Source organism: Rhopalosiphum padi, chromosome 3 (assembly GCF_020882245.1).
Source record: "Rhopalosiphum padi isolate XX-2018 chromosome 3, ASM2088224v1, whole genome shotgun sequence".
NCBI classification, from domain to species: Eukaryota; Metazoa; Arthropoda; class Insecta; order Hemiptera; family Aphididae; genus Rhopalosiphum; species Rhopalosiphum padi.
In genome coordinates this window covers 38,882,351-38,901,994 of record NC_083599.1, presented here as the reverse complement: position 1 = coordinate 38,901,994, position 19,644 = coordinate 38,882,351, and the positions used below count along the sequence as shown (strand labels likewise).

The window sequence follows — 19,644 nt, the reverse complement described above, 5'->3', positions numbered from 1 at the left end:
CAATAATATGTAAGTAAACCAGATATAAATCAACATAAACATAAGTGACCAAAGCTTTTGTGTTTACCAAATATTTAATGTGGTCAGGACATTGAGGCGCAGTTAGACTCCCTTTATACATTTGCTATATACGTAACTGATATTGATTATTCACTATAGCACTATATGGTAACATTACAAAAGGGAGTCTAAGTGAGCATCAATCAGCTAGCATACGGAACTCATAAAGAAACGGCCATTCTGTATTACTCTATGGATCAAGAGCACCTTATTAAGATTTAAGTATCCAAGATCTTTAATCCTTATAGATAAGTTTTCTTTAGCTGAGGGTCTAAACACTTGTGCAAAAGATATTTATATAAATATAAGACACATTTGATTTATAAATCTAGAATAATTATTTTTTACTATTTTTGTACTTTGAAAATTAACTTTACTGAATGAAGACAGCTGTTAATTATTATTGTATATCTATTTGAGTTTGCTCGTATTGATGGTGAAATTGGTGAATTTAAAACTGATAATGTTTCATTTTAATAACTTAGACAGTCAAAAGGTATCGGTGTATATTTTTGTAGTGCAGTCTATTGAGATGCAATGAATTATATTTTTCCATTTTACCAAACATGCAGAGGGCAACAAAAGAGTATTTATATATATCATACACATCTTAATAAATAATGTACCACAAGGCTCCTACGGGGATGGCGGTTGACCTTTGATGGTGATAAAAAATACTATATAAAAAAAGAATAATACCCAGAAAATATCTCAATAATAATAATAATAAATTTCGACGTGACCTGCAAAGAACGGGTGACCACTTATATATATATAAATAAAAACAATAGTGTTATACGTTAATAACGGGCCAAATCAGCACCGCCGTACTATTATACATATGCGAAATGCAATAAAATACTACAATAATTTGGGACGGGCGCCCAAGGGGGGGGGGGGGTGAAAATAATAATAATAAATAACTAAACGCCGAAAAGGCAATAATACATAATGATCAAAACGCCAAAAAGGCAATAATAGAAAAACGATCATACGCCAAAAAGGCAATAATACAAAATAAATAATAAAAAAAATAAAGGTTTATCACCGGGTCCACTGTGGCTGATCTGCTTGGTGAACATGTATCATGTCAATGAATGATGACCGGAACCACGCAAACGACGTCGATATGTACGACGGCACGGAACGACGACGGGATATAAATTTGTATGTGTATATCGCCGACAAAGAGCCTCGTACACACGGGACGACGACTCGTATATCCGTCACGGACGGGGCCAACGAGCGACGGAAAGGGGGTCGTACACTCGCGAATGGAAATATGCACCGGCCAACTTGCGGCGGCACAAGTCCAGCACACACACGAGGTAAAAACTACGGCCTTTTTATGTCACGTGCGTCACACACCGCGAGCACCGACTCGAGCGGCGATTACGAGAGAAGTGAGTGTGTTTGCTTCAACACGGCCGTACGTAGATTGGCGTGCAACCGGTCTTGGTGGTCTAAGGGAGGGGAGACCGTTGAAAGTTTTTCGAAGTTGAATACGTCGTAATAATTATTGAACAAATAATAATACTATTCATAATATAACAATTATTTTAATTATATAGATGTTTTTGTGTATGAATAAAATCAAATAATTGTATTTTTTTAATTATAATTTATTTAATATTAGTATATTGCTAATATAACTTATAATAGAATCACTGGTAAGCTAGAAAAATGAGAAGAAGGTCAAAGGGTTTTATTAAGCGATACAGTATTTGTTCGAACGCGGATCTATTATCGCGCATTATCGAAACTCGATAATTCCCCCCCCTCAGATCGTGCAACGGGTGGCGACGAATCTTCTCGGCCCGGTTTTACCCCCTCCCTCTTCGAAGTTCGCCACCGTACCGTCTGCCGTGAGTGCTAATTTTATATAAGCTGTGCCGCCAGCCTTTACAATATTATATTATGATACTTTTTCCCTGGCGTTCGAGCCCGACGCACCGTAGCCGCGTGTTGTGCGGCAAAACCGCGTGTGCGGTAAACGCGTTTGTATTCATATTTTAAGCCGTTGTGCCATTTTGCCAACTTATACGGCTGTACGCGTTCCTTTCCAGCGGTCGTCCGCCACGTACGGTTATCTTTTGCACGTCGTCACCTCGGTGGTGTTGTTCGGTGCATTTTATTACGATCCGTCGAGTGACCAATTCCGAATTGGTCCTCGTTCCGATATTTCGGACATTGTCGGCCGATCCTAGTCGTTTTGTCGCCGTGCGTAGGTGTATATGTGCAATAGTCATATACTCATATACCTACTATAATCGAGTTGCCGTCCGTGAGCGTCGCGTATCCGTGCGGTGTGCGTATATCGCCCCCCGGCTGACCATCATCGTCCAGCGTTCCAGACCACCAGCAGAAGATCGAGCGGTGTCGGTATCGTTATAATATTGTATTATTGTATTATTTTTATATTATTATTATCTTATGGGCGCCTACACTTATTAGGATACTTAAGTCCTTTTGTGTCACTTGTTATTTTCTATTTAATATACAATTTTGGTGATGTTATATGCACCCTGATGTGATATTGTATTATACTATTATATATATACCAGGTAACCTACTTTTTTCCCGTTTCCAACACCTCGCGAGTCGTGTCCGATAACTGCGAATTTCCAAAAGTAGGATCGGACACGGCGCCAACAGTATTATTCTCCTTTGACGATTATTAGTCCAAGTGATAAATTAAAAATCAAATACTTTTAAACAATATATTTACATTTTCCATGTTCCTTTGTTTCAAAGCTAAGCCGGATTGGCCCCATCGGGATACTGAGAAACTTACCGATAAGCCGGTATGCTTGAGGGCTGCTATGGCCGCAAGTGTTTTTAATTTTGCCATTTATTGTCATGAATTTTTTTTTAATTTATTAATATTTATTATTTACTAGTTTACCACATCTTTATCATAATTGACATAATTATTTTAATTTCTGACATATTAGTATTAGTTATAATATATAAGTCCGTGATTTCTGACTTCGTATCAAAACTACGGTAATTAAACGCGTATAATATGATATATATATATACTACCAACATTGTAGCCACTAATCGAGCTATGATAAAGGAACTATAAGTTAACTATATTTTAAGTAGGAATAGCAAATTAAAAAAAAAATATATTAATTTTTTTCTATCATGTTAATGCATTGACGCATTGTATATTAAAATTGCTTGTGTTTTTTTATCTCAATATTTTACTTATTGAAGTATAAATATTTGTTAAAATTAAGTGAAAAGGAATTGGCTTTATCAATATTTAATAAACCTTGTGCCTTTGTTTTGGATAGCTTTTTTAAGTTATTTTCTCGAGCCAAAAAATTCTGCTAATCTATCCCTGTTCCAAGGTGATATTAATAATTAAAATCTATAAAAGCAATGTAATATGCACCTTATAAACTGCAATATAAACAGTGCAATTGTTTATTGAACAGCACTCATTATTTCAGTTTAATTTAAGTATTGAATTTTTTTTTTTTTAATTATCTTAACACATATTTTTAATCTCATATTTTGAATCAGAATATTTTTTGGACTTTCAAAACAAATAAAAATACAGAGTTCAGACAAGTAGATTTTAAGTTAAAGATGGTGGTTAATAATGAGTATTGTTTAATATAAGAATTGTCTGACTTATATTAATACTTAAAACTTAATAAATTATTAATATAAAATATAACAATAAATTAAGAATGGAATTTTTATTAGAAAAACATTTTTGTAATAAGCATTATAATTGTTTTATAAAAAAATCTTGTGTATTATCATGAAAAAATCCTTTACTATAGACCTATAAGTAACAACTCAATATAAATAAAAAAATTGAAATGTAAAATATTTATCTTACATAGTAACTTTTCATTAGTACATATAATTTAAAAAGAAAAAAATTAAACAAAAAAATTCACCTTTTAACACATGAAATCATAAATCTTTTTCTATAAATGTATCAAAATTAACAACTATATAGTTAACTACTTTTAGAAAAAAAAAAAAAATATATTTAAGTCAATACTTCGAAGTGTTTGACAGACTGAGTAGTATCTGTTTTTGGTGTTGATTTAATCATATCAGATCGATCTAAAAGAGAATCTAATTCTTCATCTGACAATACTACAAATATTTTAAATATGATTAGAATACAATTAACCAACCACTATTTAAAAATAAGACTACTCACTAAATCCATTTGACTGTATTTGCTGATCATAATCAGACGATTCTAATAAATTCATCAACTCCTGTATATTAGACAAGTCAATTTTCGTGTTTCTATTGAATGTGCCTACAATTTTTAGTTATTAATTGTATTAAAATTAGTTAATTAAAATTGAAAGCATGCAAATAAAGTAAAAGATTAAACATTAGTATACTATAATTAAAAATGTAGAACTTGAAAAAAAAAAGCTTAAAATAAATTATTTTATTAATCCCTTATAATTTATCAGTTATTATTTTTATTGTTAATTTACCATTGCCAATGACAATTTTTTCTAATTTCCTCTTAGCAACAGTGTGTAATAAGATTTTTTCATCAACAGTGTTTTTAGTACAGAAACGGTAAACAACAACTGGTTTTACTTGGCCAATTCTATGACACCGATCTTGGGCTTGTAAATCACATTGTGGATTCTGAAATATAACATAAGCACATAATAATAATAATTTTCCCAGCTCATAAAACATACTTCTGTGATATAGTAACAGTGTAAAAGAAAATTTATCATAAAAAATAATAAAGATGGCAAAATTTGTAAAATATCAATATTATCCTTTAATAAAATAAATCATAACCATGTTAGATATGAACGACTTATAGGATTATAATGATAGGTTGATTGAACTTTGGGGCTAAGATTTGATAAAATCAAAAAAGTATAGAATAGAATATTCACAATGAAATTTATTAATGATTATTTAAAAAAGCTATCTTTATCAGAAGGCCATCTATAATAAGTATATTTAATATAATTTTTTTAATTATTTAAACTTTTATTCATTTTTTTAAATTAACTATACCCAGTCACTGTCAAATATAATAACAGTATCTGCTGCAGTCAAATTTAAACCAAGTCCACCGGCACGTGTTGATATCAACATTAACAAACAGTTTGGATCGTCAGTGAATGTATTAATTGCTTCAACTCTATCATTAATTTTCATAGTACCATCTAATCTAGTGTACTCATAAGAACGAAAAATCAAAAATTCTTCAATCAGATCTAATAATTGTGTCATTGTAGAAAACAGCAACACCTATAAAAATTAAATGATAAATTATACTATAAATTCTTAATCGTTAAGTGCAGAAGAGTTTTCTAAAACATTTTTAAACAAATACATTTTCATTTTTATCTGATATATTTCTCATATTATCTAAGCATATATTTTGTTTAAACAGAAAAATATTAAATATAACATTACTTTATTTTAATATTATATTTTAAAACATGCTAGTTTAAAATTAAAAAAAAAATAGTTTCTACATACGGCAAAAAAATATTAAATGTTAAATTTTAACTGAATATTCAGAATAGATGTTTTAACTATAACAAACAAATAAAAAAGTAGATCAATATCTAAGAGTTAAAAATTAATTTTATATGAAGGTTGACAGTTTGGTTAAGAGGACGTCTCACCCGCATGTGTTGTCTCTGTCTTACACATGTATGACATAGTAAATTTTCGTTTACCAGTTTCAATAGCGTGGTTTTAGTTGTAATATTAGAGTGAATTGACCTATTATCAAAATTTTAAGTAAGAACATTATCAGTATTCTCTCGTTGGCTTTTTATGATATTTTAATTTTTAGGTGAGATGTATATGAAATTATGAAATATTTAAAAATGCTTATAATTCACTTAAAAATTAAAATCCAACAAGAACATAAATAATGTTCTTACCTAAAAGTTTGATAATAGGTCAATTCACTCTAATATTAAAACTAAAAGCATGCTATTGAAACTTTTGAACGAAAATTTACTATGTCTTATGTGAGTAAGGCGGAAACAACACATGCGGGTGAGACGTCCTATTAAAGTGTAGGAAAATGAAATTTTTTTACGTTCAGCAGAAAGTTTATATTTATTTTCCACTCCCGTATAACAGATTGGCAAGTATAGATACATATAACAAGAACATTTTTTATATGGATCACAATAATATCAATAGCGGTGTACTCTAGTTGTGTGACAGAAAATGGTATGTGTGGCTTGTTCAGTCTTCAATAAAATGTCAAAGGAAATGTCAGCAACAACTGAATTATCTCACTTTGTTGCTTTAATTGTGCAGGCATTGGTATTTTTTCATGAAAAGAGGGGGAGGACAAGTGACTTACGATAAAAACTATCAACCAAAACTCTTGATAATTTAGTATGATGAAGAATATATAATAATATACAATAATAATAAGTGCCCAATTTTATAATATTAAAATACCTGTTCTTAAATCAAATGTCAATTAAAAATCTAGAATTTACAATAATTAATTAAATCATTTGTTATAATTAGTTAGTTATTATCTATAGTACAATACCTTATGACCAAGCAATTTTAACTTTGATAACATTGCATCCAATATTAGAAATTTTCCACTAGCTTTAACAATGTTTTCATCAACAAGAATTTCATTTTGCCCCGGAATTAAAGGCATGTGAACAAGGTATGGATGATTAGATATTTTTTTTAGTTGAATGAATGGATTTAATAAAACTAATGAGACAGCTTTATCTTTGGGCTCAACTCTAAAATTCATAAAATAATAAATCAATCATTTTTTATATTAAAATAATAATTAAAATCTACATTATGTTAATATTTAAAATGTACAATTGTAATAATAATATAAAATAAAAGATTTTTTGAGACATCAAAAGATCTCTAGAAGACTTCCCATAAAATGCACATAATTAGTTATTAGATTTCTTTCTTTTATTAAGGCATTAAACAAGGATTATATATTTATGCTACCTACTACATTATTTTTACAGTGAAAATTTTTTTTTTTCATTTATTATAACTTTAAAACGTTTCAGCACACCTAGTGCTATTACAACTTTTTAGTTTTTACAATTTTGTTTGTTACAAATTTAAATGATTATAGATTTATTAATGACATAATTATAATAGTGAGTGATATAATAATGTGTTAACATATATGAATATAATAATAACTATAAAGTCTAGGATATTAATAATGATCTTCATTTTCTGATGATGAGTCTTCTGTGTCTGTTAAGAGAATGTCCTAGGGAAGTCGAGGCCGCAGACGTTTATTGAATGTTTTTTTTCCTATATTATAATGACGAGCACTGTCCAAGTTTTTTAGTTTGGCGTGGAAATTTTTAAATTGGGTTTTAATCCATGTATTTATCAGGGGTATTCCCGTGTCATTATGGATCTGACGATTTCTCATGAACCACGGTGCTTTAAGACATATTCTTAAGAATTTATTTTGTAAGATTTGTATTTTATTTATTTTAGTTATAGAAGCAGCAGCCCATACAGGACAGGCATAGGTTATCAGTGGTCTAATTATTGTGGTGTAGAGAAGGAGAAAAGATTTCATTTGGAGAGTTGATAAAATTAAAAATAAAGCATCAGAAAATGACAAGAAAAAATGAATTATTATTAGACTAAAATGTAGAATAATATTGCAATAAATTATATTTTCTTTCAAAGTTACATAAAAATAATACTTACTTTTGTTCTGGTACAGTTTTTCTGATAACTCTATTTTCAGTATACCTTTCAATAGATTCTACACATTTCCTTTTAGGCCTTACTTCAGGTTCAGGACTTATCTAATAAAAAAAATGTTTATTTAGTTAGCAACATAAAAATCAATTTCTTCATCAATCTTTTGAACAAATGTGAAATATTTTTTTGATGTACAACTAAAACAAAATTACTGATTTTCTATTTAATAATGTATCCATTTCTCTTGACAATGTAGCCATGTACAATTTGTGTTGCTGTTCTGTGACTGGAGCATAAATAACAATTTCTTTCTTAGGTGGTAAGTTTAGATCAGTTTCCATTTTTTGCCTTCTCAAAATAAAAGGTTTTAGTATCTATAAATATAAGTATAATATAAATATTTTTTTATATTTTAAGTTAGTATTTATTTGTGATATTAATTCATTTTTGGATATACAAATAACATACTGAATTTCCAAAGAAGCCGTTTTAAAAAAAGAGTTAAACTACCTATTATTAAAGTTTGACAATACCATATTACTTTCTCATAAGTATTTCCCAATATTTATATTTTAAAACTAGTAATAACTAACAAGTAATTATAAATCAATACATATTACCTTATGGTATTGGCAGTAACTCATTATAATATTATAATATCTAAAAATGAGGGAATATGGATATAGGTAACTTCAAATTTTGCAAATTTATGAATAATTATTTGTTTTTTAACTATTTAAAAAAATAAAAACTTCTTTGGTAACATGAAATTCTAATTTGGTAGGTATGTTATGTGTATATTACATATATTTATTATTATCACATAATACAAAATTAATTTGATTTACTTTTACTATGGTGTCCAATATTTCATTTTTAGTAGCTATATTAATAATCCGATCATTTGTACCATGAAAGTCATCTATCACAAACCATGAGCTAAAATCTTTTATATCATTAAATAACTTTGGCATCAATACATTTAATAAAGTCCATAATTCATTCATATTATTCTGAATAGGCGTTCCAGTAAGTATAAGCTTATTTGTACAAGCATATTCACGTAAGCATCTGAGTATTATTTTTTGTTTAAATCATTATTCATCATAACTAAATATATTTTTTATACCTTGTTGTTACAGTTGAAGAGTTTTTCAGCTTATGACCTTCATCAATCGTAATATACTTCCAATCAAAACGTTTTAAATATTTTGTGTCCATACGCAAAATTTCATAAGTTGTAATAACAATAGGAGAGTGCTCAAAGTCTCCCGCTTTATGTTTTGTTTTAAAACTTGAATGCATCATATAGCGTCGAATAAATGAACCATGGTATAACATAGTGTGTAACTAAAATAATAATAAATGTGTAAGTATCCATAATTAATTTGATTATTTTAAATTGTATAAAGATTACCTGAGGAGAAAATTTAGAGAATTCTGATAACCAATTGGGAATTGTAGATAATGGAGCGATAACAAGAAACGGTCCATTTATTCCCATTTCTATAAGGAAACAGTAGAAAGCTATAGCTTGTATAGTCTTACCAAGCCCCATATCATCAGCTAAGATACCATTTAATCCATTTTCAAACAGAGTCTAAAAAATTTTGTTGTCAAATATATATTCAACATAATGAAGTAATAAGTATCCAAATTTTGCATATAATCTTTAAGTATATTTTTAATTTGTATAACATTAAGAGGATGTCAGCATAGTATTTGTTATCTCTATTTACCAACACACAATATAGAAAAGTTTACGCTATCAATAATGACTATAACCATATTAATTTCTCAAATTAGAGTGAAATGACCTATTATAAAATTTAAAGTTAAGAACATTATCTAGGGCATCTCATACGCGTTTTATTATATTTTAATTTTAAAGCGAGTCGTGAGTTTCTTAAGATATATAAATAATTTAAAAATTTTAAATACTCATAACTCACTTTAAAATTAAACTATATTAAAACGCTTGTAAGATGCCCTAGGATAATGTTCTTAACTTTAAATTTTATAAGAGGCTATTTCACTATAATATGATAAATTAATATGGTTATAGTCATTATTGAGAACGTAAAATTTGCTATGTTGAGCGTGGATTTAAGAAAGATAACAAATATTACTATGCTGACATCCTCTTAAGAGTAATAAAATAAATAAATAAAATCAACATAATAGATATTAGAATATTCCAAGCTTTAGTTTCTATGGTATGATTCTTCGCCTATTTTATTCCAATTACAAATCAAATTAGTATATAAATTAAAATACATACTCTTATCCATAAAAGACCTTCTTTCTGGTAATTTTTAAGTGTTCCTTTAAATAATTTTGGTTGTTGAAATAGCTTTAAATAATAGTTTTCATATTCTTCATTCTAGGTATCATTAATAAATATTAATAAAGGACCTACAATTGATAGCTAAGTAGCAGTTTTAGAATATAATATAAAATAATGTTCAATATTAACTTTTAAAAAACTTTTAAGTACAATTTTTATATAAAATAAACTAAGAAAAAATTAATTTATAATTTTAAACCAAGCTAATACAGATGGGCAAATAAATAAATTTATGATCCTAAATATTAAAATTGATGGTTATAGTTCTTTAGACAATCTAAATTGTCTTATTTATTAATATAAAATACACAATAATAAATCTTCATGTATTCAAATTTAAACATACTTACTTCGATTGGTTGATTATTTGAATCCTTGATTAAATTATTTTCAATATTACTAGGAACATCTTTATCAACTTTATTAGCCTTTTCTAGTTCGCTTCTACATAATATAATCAAATTTATAGTAATGAATTATTTTTTATATAATAATATAAATATGTATTTTATACAATGAATTTTATAAAATGTAAATTTTATTATTGAATCGGTCAACTCAAAAATGATAAAAATTGCACAATTTTTGACAAATTAAACAGAATGAACCATCCATTTAACATAAGACAATAAGACATAATGAATATTAAATGTTCTACATTGAAAATGTTAAGCTAATGAAACACTACAAACTAAAATATACTTTATTTGGTATTTTTATAGAAAAATAAAAAAAATAAAAGAAGAGTTAGTTTCGATATGATTATTAATTATTAAACCAGTTAATTGGATAAACATATTTTAATGAAAAAAAAGAAAGTCTTTCAGAGCTTTTTTTAGTGCCAAAAATGTAATTATCTGATTAAATCTAATTTCTAATCATAAATAACAATAATAATAGTTGATTGAAACAACTTACTTAATAATTTGAAGTTTACAATTTTTTAATCTGGTTTCAAATGCATTAGATAACTTAGTACTGTTTTCTAAAAGTGCAAGTAAATTTGTATATCTTCTCATCCTTTCTTCATCATCCATATTGTTTAACTAACAGATTATAAAAATAAAAAAAAAACAAGCAAATTTCAGTATTTTATAAAGAGTATCTATTTATTTTGGAAATAGCAATTTATAAACCATAAACTTAAAAGTATACTAATTATAGTTAGATTATATTTTTTGGTACTCCTTAACATAACATACACATATTTTTTTTTTTATATGAATCTTTAATTATAGTCTGGCTTACAAAATATTGTCTAGAGCAGCAGTTATTTTATTTTTACTACCACGGCCCCTGAGAAATAGTTTGTTTGTGGAACCCATTTTTTTTTAAATAATTTAAAATAAAAGTTTTTAATAATATAAATAATTCAAATATAATGTAAAATAATTTTCTTAATAATCACATACATCTGGCAAAATCCTTAAGATGGATCAATAATCACACATTTTGAGAAACGCTGGTCTAAGGAATAAGGATTCTCAATATTGTATCATTTGTTACCGAATCAGTCACCAAGAAATAATACAAAATTCATAGTTTGTTAATATATATGCAATGAAACCTTGTTTTATTTTTTCATTTGTAGGGTGCATGAAAAAATAGTAAATAACATATATTAAAATATTTTAATAAGTGCAAAGAAAATCAATTTCATATACATACAAATAACTGCAACTAAGAGCACTTGGTTTTTGCGAATCAAACTATACATTAAATTACACATAGGTTTTTACTAAATATTGAGAATACTCAAAACAAAAAAAAATTGCCAAATAATTTTAATCAATACATGTCTATAATAGTATTCAATTGACTGAAGCATACATAATGCATATTATAATTTATACATTATACATAAATACAGAACAAATTTTATTGTTAATATTTATTTTTAATGGAATGACATTTTTAATTTAAGTGTGTATGTTTTTTAGTTGTTTTTATTACTTTTTAGTTTTTTCATAGTTAGGTATAGGTACATAATTTTTCATAATTGGAAAATACGTACATATTTAGTAAATATTTTAATATTTTAAATTTATTCAGATATTTTCATCAATTTTTGATGAAAAATTTTTTAAATATTCTATGTTATCTAAATGGATAATAATTTTATTGAAAATGTTAAATTGAAAAATAATTTAACTTACATTGCTGCAAATCTTTGCTAAAATATGCTGTGACCAAATAAATCATCGTTCCAACTTAACATTTTTAAATTCTCAGAGAATATGAATTTCACAGTCAAAAATTAGCAAAATAAGCAACACACATAATATTTTCCTAAGCATATTTATATACATTTTTTTCTTTATTTTTCTATTAAGCAATTTATTATAATTATTATTATTTTGATATTTTATTATATACTTTAATAAGAATTAGTACAAGACTTAGTTTTTTTTTTTACATTGAAATACTTAGCATAGGCTAAATATGAAGCATTTGTTAATAAGATTTCAAATTATATTTTATTAATACTAAATATTTTTAAAAACTTTTGCTAAATTATACACTGAATTACTTGTAGTTATATAATTCAAGAACTAAAAAGTTTACCGAAGAATTAGTGTCGTCTTCTTCTATAGAATCGTCTTGTTCTATACAATCGTCTTCTTCTACACAATCGTCTTCTTCTATACAATCGTCTTCTTCTATACAATCGTCTTCTTCTATACAATCGTCTTCTTCTATACAATTGTCTTCGTCTATTGGCGATTCCTCCATCGGAATATCAATTTCATCTAAAGAATATAATTAATAAAGTAAAATAATGCTTCATTTCCAAACTTTATTTTGTGTTATAAGTTATAACATAATACAATTTTACAGTACTAAAGTAAAAAAATGCCCGAAAAGAACAATATAGTGTATGCTTATTAATGATTAAAAAAAACACTGTAGATTTATTGTATAATTAAATATTTAAATCTAATTATATTTAATTAATAGTTTTAATTCTCAAATTAAATGAAACGTTTGAAAAACAATAAAATGAAGAATATGTAATACTATAAATGTATTATTAAAATGTTAGGCATAAATTTTATAAACTATGAATACATATAATATGTTTAAATGATTAACAAAAAAATTTTGTGAAACAGAAATTACAATTCTTACCAGGTGAATCCATTCCAGTTTTTGTATCGTCCATTTTTTCGTTCCCTATAAAATATAATTATTGAAATATTTAATGTTCAAATTATAAACATAAAAATTAGAATAATTAAAAAAAAATAACAATAATATTTTTATAATATTTAACAACTTAAAAATATTAAAAATTATTTTTACATTAATGTAATATTATTTTTAAAAGGTGGTTATTCAAAATATTAAAGATTTTTATTTAACTAATATTTATTTTTTTACAGTAACGACATTTGAAATCAATTTAATTTCAAAAATGTTAATGTTAAAAAAGTTACAATTATTGATAATCATTTAAATGTATTTAAATTTTTATTTGAGATCTTTCGACATGTCATTATTTAATTAGCATTTTTTAATCAAATTTAAAATATCAATCTACCAAGGTCAGTGTTACGATGGCACTGCAAATGTCATATAATTAATAACTGGCCTACAAAACAAATAATTAATTTGGAAAGCCAAGAAATATATGTTATTTTGGCATGTTATAAGTTGATAAATCGAGAAATTTGATATGAATAATTTATGTAGTATTATAGTATTTGTACATAGTTTTCCAAAGAGCAGGGCATATTTAATGCTCTTCAAGTGATTAATGATTAACATATTAAAACTACTACCATTCTGTCCAATTATATTATTATTTGTTATATTAATATAATTTTTTTTCTGCATATTTCTGTATATTTTGAACATAATGCATATAACAGCATATACATAAATTTTTGAGAATCTTGTTAATTTAAAATGTTATTTATTTAATGAACATCTATAATTATTGGTTTATATATCGAATTATTGTAAATATAATATCTATCAAACTAAAATGGACTTAATACTAAAGAAGAATAAGGGATTCAAAACATTTCTAAAAATGTGTAACATTATCAACGGTGAATATAAAACGGAAGAAAAAGATGTTAATATTACTTTAAATAAGGAACAAATCACATTAATTTAAGCTCCAACAACATTGTTTGATGTTGAAAGTAGTTTCAGCAAATATAAATCTTCAATTTAATCGCCGATCGTTCACATTTGAAAATTTAAAAATACAAATTTAATAGCATGTAATATTTAAAAAAAATTGTTTTGCATATTTTGGTAAATAAAATGCATATTATACCATTTTTACTGCATAGAAATCCTAGTCCTAATTGTTAGTAATTAATTATTATAATAGTATGTATTTATATCATATTATATTATTGTTATTATCTTTTGGGCTAATAATACTTATTATAAATACCATAAAACAATGTAAATAGAGAGTCCTACTCCTAGTATAAAAAGACAATATCTTAAATTAATTCTACATATTTTGAAAATGTCATTGCATAGTACCTAAAATTTATAATAAAAATGTTATGTATATTATGTCTCCACAAATAATATTTTTGAATATTTGAATTATAACAAAATAACCGTGTTTTAAACTAAAATACGTACGAGGAAATTATTGTGTTAAATTTTCAAACCTTTTCTATAAACATCGAAGATTTTATAAGCTGTCTACTACAAAATACTTGTAGTTAGTAAATTATCGTGATTTTAAACAATTTTGACTTCAAACGTATATAAAAAAAACGTGGCTATGTATTTTAGTACATTTTTAAGGATTTTGACTCAGTAAATAATTTTTAATTGATATTTAAAGAAAAAAAAATCAAAAATGTCTTATACTATTAATAACTTAATCAAAATATTTCTAAGATCATTAAGAAAATGATAACATAGACATTTCAAGTTACTAAGGTTATTAATTTCCGAGTTGCACAAAAAAATCAAATCAATTTTATCAATAACTGGATTTGAGTAAAAAATTTCGTTTTTCCTCAATTTTTCATAATTATTTTGAACAAACCTGATAATTTTTAATTTTGACCTTAGATCCAAATCGCTATCTAAAACCACCATCAAAGTTTAAAATCGAACCATCTTTTAAACTACTTTTCGTGTACACAAAAAAAAACACATTGTAAAGTCAATACACTTCATCGCTCTGCTTAGAATTTAAAATTAAGAATAAGTCGATACTCGATATTCTAATAAACATACAACTATTAAATTATAAATTAAATAATATAAATATCATAAAAACGTTTTAAAATAAATCTTTTTGAGGTAAATAACATTCTAATTTAAGTAAGTACCTACATAATAATAACTGTTAATACACATTTGTAAATTGTAACATTATACTAGCAGATTTTATTTTTCTACAATATCCAGTATTAGCCCATATATATCTAAATACGTATATTGTATAAATAGTCATATATAGAAACACTCCTCGGGAATTACATGAAAAAATATTTACAGTTGTGCGTCTTATATTTTATTGGCCACTTACCTTAGACCAATTAGTTGGCTTGAAAACGTTAATAAATAAAACTTAAGAAGCAGCAACTACTAAAACGCGTAATTGTTTAGTTCCCGTATTGCAATTCGTTAAAATTTTTAAATAGCATTTCTTATTCGTGGACTATAAAATCGAACTGTTATAGAATTACTCATGAATAATTCATGCTTATCACTTCAGAATGCAGTAAAATAAGATCCAAAAACATATTGAGATTCGTGTAAAATTCGATTTTGTTTGCATTAATTTAATTACACGTCAAGAATTGGTAAAAATAAAAATGTTCGAATAAATTATTTAGCAAGACTCCCACAACAAATAGGCAAATCAACCAATAAACAAAAAAAAAAAAAACTATTGATAACAACGACAAGTTAGTATTTTTTTTAAATTAACTTCTAACATACGAGTTTAATTTTTTTCTCGATAATATGCAGTTACTAGTCCGCTAAGTAATTTATTATTAAGTCAGGTTAATTTTGTTTCTAATATAACCTCCATGTAAAATTTAAAATAGATTTTATTTAGAACAAATAATTGTTTTCATCGAAAATAAAACAATAATATTATTTATAAAATAATATGAAAGTACCTACGTAATACTAAATTATATTTTTAAAGCACTGAATACACTATTTTTGGATTTAAATAGAAATAACATACATAAATAAAACTATTTATAAAATTCCGTAGTAAATTACAATATCGCACAAATAAATTAAATTAAAATTTTAAATCTTTAAACGTTTTAACAATCACATTACCAAACAAATCAGTTCAATATTCGAAGATAAATATTTAAACATCGTCTAATATGGATTTGTTCTAGAGATTTGATCCGTTTTAAAAAATGTATAAATATATTCTTAGATGTTGTTAGTCAACTACTTCTCCACAAATGATTCATGTGCTATAAATTATGTATACTTAATGTTTTACAAACAACAAATTGCAACTATCTTTAAATAAAAATGAAAAAAGAAATTGGTACTTCAAGTCTTAAAAGTTAAAATAAATAATTAATAGCTTCTGTCAGAAAGGTCTATCATATGATAGCCTCCCTTCTGTTACTTTAACGAATTCCCACGGTTCAAAAACGAATCAAGAATTCAACAAACTATGAATTTGTTCAAATCATGTACATAATATGTGGAAAATGTATTTAAATGAAAAAAAAAACGTGCTCGTTACAATTATAATATAATATGTATTATAAAATGTAGTAGCTCATCTATGTTCATACACGCCACTGATAGAACTATAAAGGACAATTCCTAAAATTATTAATTGTTATTTATTACTGTGTAGGTAACTCTATTGATGGGAAATCCGGAAATTACCAACCGTACGAATAACGTATTATTACTATTATATTATTGTTCGGGGAATCCTTATGCCTGTGTCAACTTATCGTTTTTATTACTATTGAATCGTGTACTTTTACCATGTTTGTATTTGTGTTTGCTTATTTATAGATTATACTATATTATTATATTATAGTACGTACAAATTATTTTTACACCGGACTAACCTATGATAAAATAATACGTCGTAATCACAACTGTAATGAATGATGATGAATCGGAATTACTTACAATTTGAAAAAAATCTGTACATTACATTTGTGTACTATATTACAGTGGAACTTCATTTCACCATTATATTCAAAAATAAATATTATTGGACAAATGAAACTATTTATCGTTATAAATTATCTTGCGACGAATGAACAATCTTAAATTCCAAAAACGCCAACAATTGTCAATCAAATAAAAATAACTTCACACTTGGAAAAACAACTTAATTCGATTGTAAACAATCCCATCATTTTTTTTTTTTAAATTATACATTACAGTATTTCATAATAAAATAAATACATACACAAATTATATCAATGTACGAAAATTGAATTAAAATTAAATTACAACATTTTTCATGTATCCGATTAACTATCTATTTGATTATTCGTCAGGAAGATTCGGCGAGGTTTATTTAGTCCGGGACCTGACGGATAAGTTCCACTGTATAATAATAATTTATAACCGTTCAATTTATGACACGCCAGTCACTAGGTTATCGAGTAACCCAGAAGTGTGACCGACTTTTTAGAATTTTAGATATCGATAAAATATAAATAAAACCGCTCTTAAAAGTATGATAGTTATTACATATTATGTCGATAAACTGGTCAAATCATAACACGTCAAAATTACCCGTATACCTACAGTTTTAATTCTTAATATCTGTTAGAGAACGCTATCAGAAAACAAGTACCACACTATCACAGACATAAAATAATTCGATCATCGGAAAACTAAAAATAATGTATTTAGTTGCACTTAAACATAATATAATAATATTCATCAAGTACAATTATTTTATTATTTTATTTTTTTAAGACAAAATAATAATTTATAAATTATTATTTTATTTATCTGTAACATAATCCACAGAACGACAGAAGTCCTCCCCCTTCAACGTCAAACTGTTAAGCCCATATTATAAGCGAAGGTTTTTACTCACAAAATACTACGATGAGGTGGTCACTGGTCGCCAATAGTTCAAAACTCGCTAATCGATGTTCAGTCAAATCAGTGGATAGACAGTAGTGGACTACAACAACTGCTGAAACTCGTGCAAATGCGACAACGACAGTGAATGACTGAGACGCTGAGTGAACACGACACACGACGAACACTGACCAGGACGCGACTCTATCGGCGACGACATAAATGGAGGGGACAACAGTATCGCGTTTGATTTGTCGTCGTCGGCGTCGTTCGGGTCTCCGCGCGTCGGCACAGGTCCGTACCACTGTACTATTAACTAAGCACCTCCTCCGAACGACCCGTTCAAGTTATCTCAATTATTATTACACAATACACAATATTATCCAACAGCGCGATGTTTGTTGTAATAATATTTATAAATACGACTATTATGATGAACTACGATTCCGAAATACGAAATAACCGCGACTGCCGACTGAACATTCACACGACCAGGAAATACCATAATAATAATAAACGCAATATAATATATCAGAATTCAATGTGGTTGGTATATTAAAAACAACTTGTAAACCGTCATTTATGTTTCTTAGAATACAATAAGTCTTAGACCACGTTAGGATCCTCAATATTGCTATAGTAGTATAGTAGGTCTGTAATTTAGAAATTATTCAAATTAAGTTAGTTTTGGAAATACAATAGAATAGTAACATTTTAAAATTAAAAATGTAATAATATACTAAATATTTAAATTAAAAATATACGGTTTAGATGAAAATAAAACAGTAATAGCGACATTAAAAATAACCTATAGCCTATAGGTAATGTTATATTATATAGATCATAAAATATGTTTACGAACAATTCAACAATGCTCTAATGCTGACGAGTGACGACGTTGTATGTCGTTTGTTTTGATATTTTTATATTCATCCAAAAAAGTTTAAGAATTAAAGTTTTCCAGGAAAACTAAATAACATTTTGAAAAATAGATGTTATAAAATTATGCAGTCTTATCCCTTCCATCGTTATCAGTCCGGGAGAATCAGAACTTTAGAAGGTAACCCACGACTGTTACCCACGACGTTTACAATTTAGTCTTAGATATTATTATACTTACTAAAACAATGTTAATTTCTAGTGTGACTACAAAACATAATATAACTAATGCAAAAAGGGTTGTGGTTTTATTTATGTTATTATTTTTGAACATATATAATTTGAAATATCAATTATATGTAGTACCTGCGTACAATAATTTGAACTACACTCCAATCCAACAAATTGTATAAAAATGAAACGTTATTTACGATAATATAATTTTTTAGCAATAATAGAAAGTTATAAAAGTTTTAGAAGTTATAAACATTATATTAGAGATTAATATATTTTATTAGTGCATATGCCGTATGGCGTATACCCATTAATATATTTACCAATATACCACTGGTTTTCTTATGATATAAAATAACAACATTCGGATAAAAGATCTA

The 19,644-nt window shown here is 26.4% G+C and overlaps 1 protein-coding gene across 1 annotated transcript; it reads right to left on the bottom strand.

The window, feature by feature from the left end:
- Positions 1-3,758: 3,758 nt before the first annotated feature.
- On the bottom strand, positions 3,759-18,377 carry LOC132927018 (lymphoid-specific helicase-like). Its single transcript, XM_060991469.1, has 16 exons — positions 18,165-18,377; positions 13,247-13,291; positions 12,683-12,867; positions 11,036-11,163; positions 10,468-10,561; positions 10,052-10,153; positions 9,188-9,370; positions 8,900-9,120; positions 8,619-8,841; positions 7,983-8,144; positions 7,774-7,874; positions 6,608-6,815; positions 5,092-5,328; positions 4,545-4,704; positions 4,253-4,357; positions 3,759-4,185 (listed from the first exon to the last, which is right to left on the bottom strand). The coding sequence occupies exons 2-16, from the start codon at positions 13,278-13,280 to the stop codon at positions 4,076-4,078; spliced, it is 2,253 nt and encodes a 750-aa protein (XP_060847452.1). The 5' UTR covers positions 13,281-13,291; positions 18,165-18,377; the 3' UTR covers positions 3,759-4,075.
- Positions 18,378-19,644: the final 1,267 nt, after the last annotated feature.